The sequence below is a fragment of the Protobothrops mucrosquamatus genome, unplaced genomic scaffold (assembly GCF_001527695.2).
Source record: "Protobothrops mucrosquamatus isolate PMUCROS unplaced genomic scaffold, P.Mucros_1.0 scaffold743, whole genome shotgun sequence".
In the NCBI taxonomy this organism is placed as follows: domain Eukaryota; kingdom Metazoa; phylum Chordata; class Lepidosauria; order Squamata; family Viperidae; genus Protobothrops; species Protobothrops mucrosquamatus.
The window spans coordinates 499,035-507,690 of NW_015387014.1; the positions used below are offsets into that span (position 1 = coordinate 499,035).

Genomic DNA, 8,656 nt, shown 5'->3' on the forward strand with positions numbered 1-8,656 from the left:
TTGTTAAACGAATCCAGTTTTCCCCATTGATTGTCAGACACAAGCTGAGAAGGTCACACATGGCAATCGCATGACCCCAGGGTGTTGCAACTGTGGTAAATACATGCCGGTTGCCAAGCATCTGAGTCACAATCACTTGACTATGGAGATGCTCTGATGGTTGTAAATACAAGAACTGGTCATAAATCACTTTTCAGTGCTGACATAATTTTGAACTGTCGCTAAACAAATGGTTTAATGGTCAATGACTATCTGTAGTTTGGTTTTTATATTTAATTTTAGTCCCATTTTTTTCATTGCTTGAAAATTCTTTGCATTTTTAGCTATGCAGAGAAGTTTGATTGGCATAGCACAGAATATTGATGTGTCTTACTCCACTTTTAAAACCACACTCATGTTCTAGCAATATAGCTTCCCTAAATGTATATTTTCAGCATAAAAGTTTGAATAAATAAGGAAAGAGTAATACAGTCTGCCTGGCTGGGACCAGTCTGTTTTGCCATATTTTGCCCCTTTGTTTCCTGACTGTATTTAGGTTTCTTATAAGGACAATGAAATTCCAATTATTCCAATTATATTCCACACTTTGATATGATCAACACAAACAAAAGATTTTCTATACTCAATAAAGCCTATAGTATTATCTTCTATTTCTACATACTCTTGCAAGTAGGAAGTATCTTCTAAGCTATCTTGGTTGTTGACATCTTGGTTGTGCAGTTTTCAGTTTATTCCTTCCATCTTAGCATACAAATTTAGGGTTGTAACTTCCCTCTCAGTTCAGAAATCTTTTGGAAGACTTTCCTTGTTTTTTCATGTCTGTTTCCATTTTCAATATATTTACACATCTCATTAAAATAATACTGCTTCTTGTCTCTTCTAACAGCTCTCTGAAAAAATTGTTAAATTCCTTTCTCAGATTTTTATCTTCTTTGGCTTTGGTTTTTCTACTTTTCACTTCATGGCAATTTCAAGGGTTTATTTCAACATCCAGTTTGCTTTCTTCCCTGTCTTCAATTCTGACAGTCTCTTTTTGCATTCATCCCTAACATGTATTTACATTCATTCCATAATTCCTCTGGCTCTCTGCTTCAGGGCTTCAGCGTAATTCCTAATGTGCTCCTTGTATCATGGAAACTGGACTGGCTTTCTTCTTTTTCTTTAGCTTAACTTGGAACTTGCACATGAGCATTTTGTAATCTGCTCCACAGTCAGCACCTAGCCATGTCTTTGATGCTATAATTGAGCTCCTCCACTTCTTTTTAGCAATAATACAGGCAGTTTGATGCCTATATTCTCCATCTGATGCTGTCCATGTATCGAAGCATCATTTTGGTTGTTTAAAGATAGTATTAACTATGAAGAATTCATTGGAAGAGCAGAAATTGGTTAAACCAATCTCCTGCTTTTTTTGTTTCTTTGTTTCCTAAGCTATATATAATCGAACCATATTTTCCCCTTTAATATTTCTAACTTTGGCATTTCAGTCTTCAGTCACAAGCACCAACATCTTCCTTGCATGTTCTGTTGATTTCAAATTGAATTTGATCATAAAACTCAACCTCTTCTTCTGCTTTGGTGGTTGGAGCATATACTTGAATGGTTGCCATATGTTCACAAGTCTGATCAATATTATTTGGTCATTGATTGCACTGTGGCCAAGTACTTTTTTTACTATACTTTTCCAAACTATAACACTATACTCTTCTTTATTTTTCATTTTTGAGTAGTAAACAGTGTGACCTTCTGAATGAAATGTGCAATCTTGATCCATCACAATTCACTGGTGCCTTAGATATCAGTGTATAGTCCTTTCATCTTTCACTGTATTGAACTTTTTCCTATTCATGCTTCTTATGTTCCATGTTCCCGATATAATTCTATCTTTGCAGCCATATTTTCCTCTGTGTCATCAGCAACTAAACGTCCCAAAGACTTAATCTAGCTAATGCCATAAATGCTATTAGCACTCCAAAAATCTTAGCTTTTTGAATGCCATCCGACCTGAGAGGCTCATTGTCCAGTATTGTATCCTCAGTCATTTGATATTTTCCATTCATGTGGTTTTCTTGGTAAAAATACAGGCGTGGTTTATGATTGCCTTCTCCCGCACAGTACAAAATGGTGTCTTTGCCATCCTCACTAAAGTGATTGTGGAGACTGATGCTTCAGATATAGCTGCTGTCCAGTATAAATGTCTGCTTGCTTTACCTGAGCAGCTGGGATGACCTTCATGCCTTAGGTGACCCTGTTAGGAATATATATACTTTTGGCATACACTCCTGACGTTCTCCACTCATCTTTCCCAGAACAGTCTCCCTCCTGCAAATGTGGCAGTAAGGAAATATCATAAGAGGGTTATAGGTCAGTTCACTACATTCTGAGTTACAATAGGACACCAGAGTGTTTACTTACAATCTTTTTTTACTTAAGTGAATTTTATATTCCAGTTTTGAAATTAATTATATCGTAAAGTTTTGTGTTTGTATTAGCATAGTATGTTGCCAAGATGTGCTAATCAGGCCACATTTAGAAACTGATACTTGAATGGTAATTCAGTTGTAATAGTATTAACTTATTTTATATCTGTAACTAAGCTCATTATAGAATACAGAGAGTAAATTCTCATTGGGGAAGTGAAGTTTTCCATATTTGTAAGATAAAAATCTCTAGTTATACCAATTCCTATACTGCTTTAAAAAGTCCAGTTTTCTTATTTCTTCTTTCTCGTCTGCTAATGTATCGGTTCCAATGGCCTTCAGACATTGCTGCCATACATTGATTTGAAAGAGAAAATCCCAACTAAAGTAAAACAAGAAATATGGCAATATCAAATCGCAATTATTGGAATGTTCTTGGTGCCAAATGTTCCATTTAACTTCTCAATTAATCTAATTGTTTGGTAAAGGTAAGAGTCTGAAATGAGAATATTCCATACCATGGGTGGCCCATAACTTCTCCATTGCCCTTTTAAAAAAAGTAATTGCTGTGACTATCATGATTTCAACAGCTATCCTATCCTGGTAAACAACTCAGTCAAGACTTGATTTACCATTTCTGTTAATCCAAATTAACTTCCATCTATTCATCAATTTAATCTAAACGGTTGCCTAACTCCAAATGCGTCCAGGCTCTGTAGAGCATTAAAACCAAAAAAGGATAGGGGGGAAGCAGGGCGTGGTGCAGAAGAAAATGTTCTGCTAACATATAACATTGTGAAAAGTGCTTCCCACCTACCCCAATCCAAGACCTGAGGAAAAGTTGGGCTTTCAGAAATTTTTTAAAAATAGGGCGATGGCGTAGTCCACAGTACATATTGCTTTCTCCAGGGTGATTGAAGTTGATGGGCCTCAGGATGTCTGCTGCCATTCTCTGGACTGGCAAAAGCTGCAAAGGTCCCTTTACTCCACCCTTGATGTTTCCCATTCTCTGGCAAACATTAGAGGATTTTACTTATTCTATCACATCCCAACAATATCAGGTCCAGTTAAAAAACATTTATTCTCTGTCTGCCCACTCCGTTTTGAATGTAGTTATGAAACTTATTAAGTGTAGCTAACTGTCTCTAGGGCTTACGCCCCTTCCTATATCCATATTCCTGACACAGCAGTTTTCTTTTGATGAATCTGGAGTTCTGAACTTTGCTGAAGGGTTGAAAGTTGTGTTTAGATTTGTATGATAAGCCTGAATAAAATGCTAAGATGAAACTCCATTTTCTAGATTGTGGGGAGAAGAATCCTAGATTTGTCTCAGCTGCACTCAGCGTAAAAAGAAATTAAAAATATTGACACAATTTTCTAGCTAAACTTTTACCTACTTCTATAAAAAGTAGCAATTTTCCAAAACAGAAATTCCTCTGATTCATTTACCTAACCCTCTTTCAGTTTTTTTTATAGGAAAATTCATTTCAGTAAGGAGTTGCTTCTGGCTTTTCCCCAGTTCATCTGTGGTTTACTCTTTTTTAAAAAAAAACTTTGAACTTTTTTTAAATATAAAATGAAAATGAAAATAAAGACAATGAAAAAAATGGAAGAGGATTAGAATGAAGGAAAGGCAAAGAAGCCAAAAAACAATGACTTCCATTTTTTTGGTGCAGTAAGTTACATCACAAGATTATAACCTCAGCTTTTTACTTATATAAAGATAGTAAATACTAGCTAATCTATAATAACATCCTATTTAATCATCAAAACCCAAAATCAAAATTTATCTTTTTTAAACAGCAGAAGTGATTTCCAAGTAGAAACAGAGCTAGTTATGTTGTTTTCCCTAATTAATGTGGTTAACCTGGTAATCTCTGCCAATTCTGTCACTTTTTCAATCCATTCTTCCATTATGGAAACTAATGAATTTTTCCATTTTTGAGCGTATAAAATTCTTGCTGCAATCAGCATATATAATAACAAAGTTCCAATTTTCCCCCCAGTTCTTTATCCAATAATCTTAAAAGAAAATTTTCTGGTTTCCATTGTATATTTACTTACATTCCGATATTTGGGTGGGATGTGTGAGCCAGTTGGCTGACCAGGAGAATATGTTCACAATGATCTAAAAATTTAATTTTGAAATTTCATTTCAAAATTGATCAGTAGTCATTCATGTTAGCTAAATTTGGTGCAGTCACTTGGATGCTACAGGTAGTTCTCTCAAGTTTGTAATTGAACTCTGCAGTTACAGTCATAAGCCATGATGGACATGCAGGTCATCACATAACTGGACCCGATTTTACAATCTTTTTTTGTGACGGTCATTAAGTAAATCCAGCAGCCGTGAAGCAATCCCATTGCTTGCTGTGGGGTATTTTTTGCCAGAGGCTGGAAGTAAACACAATTTTCCAGCAAAAATGTCATAAATGGCAAACAGCATGGGTCCAGGCTACTTGATGAACCGTCTTGTCCCGCTATCTCAGGCCTGCCTCACTCGTGCCAGCAGAGGAGGCCTACTGTGGATTCTGTTGGGCAGAATAGTGGCTGATGACGTTCAGAAGAAGAGCCTTCTCTGTAGTAGTGCCCGCCCACCTACCCCGGATTGAGATCAGCCCATACTCTCCTATCTTTCTGTAAGAGCCTTGTTGGCCTACAGACTGAATGGGGGAGCACTACACTGGAGGTGGCTAATAGACTGATATCAAACCTCATCTGCTCCCTGCGCTCCTTGTTTCTCGCTGTCCATTTTTAATCTCATATTGCTATACCTTCATTGGTTATTCTATTTATCTTTATTGTTTCATTACTTTGATACTGTTGTGTTTGCATATCTTTTCACTTCTGCATTTTTACTGTTGTAAGTCACCCAAAGAAGCTCCTTGGAGAGATGGGTAGCAAATAAATTTAGCAAACAAACAAATAAATTATGGTCACATGACTGCAGGGTGCCAGAAACAGTCATAAATGTGATCCACTTACCAACTGCCCAAAATGTGGTCATGTGACCATGAGGAGTGTCATAACTCCAAAACTGGATCTTAAGCTTCTTTTTGCAGGTATGTCATAATTTTAAGTGGTTGCTAAGCAATCAGTTATAAGTCAAAGACTACCTGTATATAAAATGCCTTTTTTTCCTATTTGAGACACTTATTTGGAATTAAGTGGGTACTAAAGGTTTCTTCTGGCAGAATCTTTGGATTCAACCCCACAATTGCAATTCTTAATAATGATTTTGAGCTTGTACAGAATTGGAATTAATTTTTTTGTATATATATATATTTTTAATTTTCTCAGTTAGCAAGAAAAGGAATGAAAATAGTTCTTATCAGCAGATCACAAGAAAAACTGGATAAGACTGCCAGTGAAATAGGTGAGTATCGTGTTTTTTCTTGATTAATAAAAAAATCTCTGAATTGGTTTAGACTCCTAGTGATTTCAAAAACATGTTCATGTAGTTTTCTTAAAACAGAAGCATTTTACTATTGCTTTATTCCAGGATTCCTTTGTTTAGACCAGGGGTGTCAAACTGCCGGCCCGTGGGCCGGTTTCATCATACCGGAGCCGCGCCCACCCCATTGCCGGCAATGGCGAAAAAGTTCCAATACGTCACGTGACGTCGCGAGTTTGACATGCCTGGTTTAGACACTGGAATTTTCTGGTGATCTTCTGTCCAAGTACTAACTGTGCATGACCATATTTAGTTTTTATGAAATCAATTCTTCATCACCAGAAGATGGAGCTGAGAAGAAAGAGTTACCTCTACCTCTTTTACTAGTCCAGTGGTGGCGAACCTATGGCACGCATGCCAGAGGTGGCACTCAGAGCCCTCTCTGTTGGCATGCGCGCCACCACCGCCAGTAGCAGGTCCATCAGGCCATTGCCCGGAGCAGGAGCTCCGCCCAGCACAAAGGAAGCGAAGCGGCCGACTGGCAAGCTCGAGTAGAGGTGGTAGAGCAGAGGTCACCAACCATTGTTGATTGGTGGACTGGAAGAAAAGGGAGGGGGGAAGCATTTTACATGCGTGCATGCGCACACGGGGCCGCGAGCACACACGCACTGCAAATGGGGCGGAGCTAGTGTCTGCGTGATACTCATTAGCCCTGCCCCGTTCTTGTGTGCTGCAGCGCCTTGTATCTGCCATGGCGCGGCAGAGGCCATTTTTGCGCCTTGCAACACGGTGGCCCATTTTTACGCCCCTGGTTTTTGCGTGCCAGAGGCGGCACTCAGAGGCGCCTCCCCCCCCCAGGGCACCACAATGCTGATGCGGCCCTGGCACTTTGCAATAAATAAGTGGGTTGTGGGTTGCAGTTTGGGCATCCGGTCTCTAAAAGGTTCGCCATCACTGTACTAGTCACTGGCAGGAAGGGTGGGGCAAGAGAGCAGAGATGCAGTCTGGGTTAGGTAGGTCTTTTGTGGTAGCTTTCTCCCCTGCTGATCACATCACAGGGGTTCCTCCCCCAGATGGTGGTGATGGCTAAGTTATGGGCACCAGAGATAGAAATATATTGTACCCCCAGTAGCCTTTTTGCTCCTACAGTGAGGTAGCCCCAAGCAGACTGTGCCGCCACTCAGGCAGCTTGGGTGATGTTTAAATTTAAGATTTCTTTTGTTCTGCCTTTATTATTTTTATGATAGTTCCTGACTTAACAATAATAATTGACCTTGGAATTATGGTTGGCAATCAAGGCATTACATGGCCAGATTAAATTTTTTACATTTTGTGTGGCAGTCATTAAGCGAATCCATTTCCCATAATGGGCATTTTTTGCCAACAACCAGAAGTAAATACCAGAAACCTGCAAAAAAGTTGCAAATTGTGGTCATGTGACCACGGGACATAGCAAACAGCTGTAAAATTCTGCCAAATGCTCAGAATGCGATCACATGAACATGGGCGGCCATCGTAACTTTGAAAATGAGTTGTAAGTAGCTCTGAGGAGATTTGTCATAACATCTAATGGTCGTTAAGTGTCCACCTGTAAGTTTAGGACTACATGTATTATGTTCCATTTTTATTTACCAATAAATATAAAATGTACATACATTTTACAATTTAAGAAGAATCAGAGATATTTGAATTGAAGTGTGGGTGAGCTGAAGTACTTGACTAAATTTGGTTTCTCTCCATTGATATTTCGGTGTTGTCTTAAATTCTGTATGGAGAAGTATAGTGTAAATAAAATGGTATTTGGTTACATTCTTCCCAGGTAGCCCCACATAAAGCTTTTTATAGTTATCTAGCTTGAATGCCACTTCATTCTTCTCATGGCAATTAAAACTATGAGAGTTAAAGTCCAACACATTTGGGAAATATATGTTTGCACAAGTGTATGGAAAAGAAGCAAGATCACTTTTCTGACAAAGACAGAATCAGCATAAAATGATTTCAAAAACTCAACAATGAGACACTTTTTGAGATGATTATCTGGGCTTCCATAGAATCTGGAAGAACTGCAAAACAGTGCATTTACAGCTGAAAGAGCACTACAACACCATTTGTACTTGATTCAGAGCAGTTGGCTTTCCTATGCACAGTATCTCTGAATTATTAGTGTTTTTATGTCAAAATACTTTCTAGATGCAACTTCAGAAATCTACTACAAAAAATATATTTTTTAAACACATTACTAAAATCACCATATGCACCCAAGCTTCAAAACAAAGCTTAGTTATCCACAAGAGTGTGTATGCGGTACAATCCATGCAGGAACCTCTGGGCAGGTGTCTGCCTTTCAACAAGGCTAAAAATAGCACTCATTATCATAAGCACGAGGAACACACTCAGACATGAGCCGCATCATGACAACCTTGTAGAAGACATTTAAAATGAATATAATCTTCCTCGTGCTAAATCATTCAAATTTATGAAAGGGTCTGTAGTAAACTTAATGTTTTCTACAGCTCTTTTGCAGTAGTTGAAAAGATAGGGGATTTTACACACACACACCTTATATTGATAAAACGTTGATTATAAAAACAGCTGCTTTCTAAGCAGAATGCTCCCTTTCTAGCCGATCATCTTGGGTATCATTGAACATACTTGATGTCATTCTAGTGGCTGAACAAAACTCCCCAGCCCTCTCATTACCACCAGTGATTTGAAAGAGTAGATGTCAGGTGCAAGCAACCAGAGCCACTCATAAATAGCTTTGTTGTTGTTAGTTGCGAAGTCGTGTCCGACCCATCGCAACCCCATGGACAACATTCCTCCAGGCCTTCCTGTCCTTTAT

At 38.4% G+C, this 8,656-nt stretch overlaps 1 protein-coding gene across 1 annotated transcript in view; it reads left to right on the forward strand.

The window, feature by feature from the left end:
• HSD17B12 (hydroxysteroid 17-beta dehydrogenase 12) overlaps nt 1-8,656 on the forward strand; it is a 61,865-nt gene that overhangs the window by 22,247 nt on the left and 30,962 nt on the right. Inside the window, exon 3 of the mRNA XM_015818465.1 lies at nt 5,721-5,796. Coding sequence (XP_015673951.1) covers nt 5,721-5,796 — 76 coding nt within the window. The remainder of the gene's footprint in view (nt 1-5,720; nt 5,797-8,656) is intronic.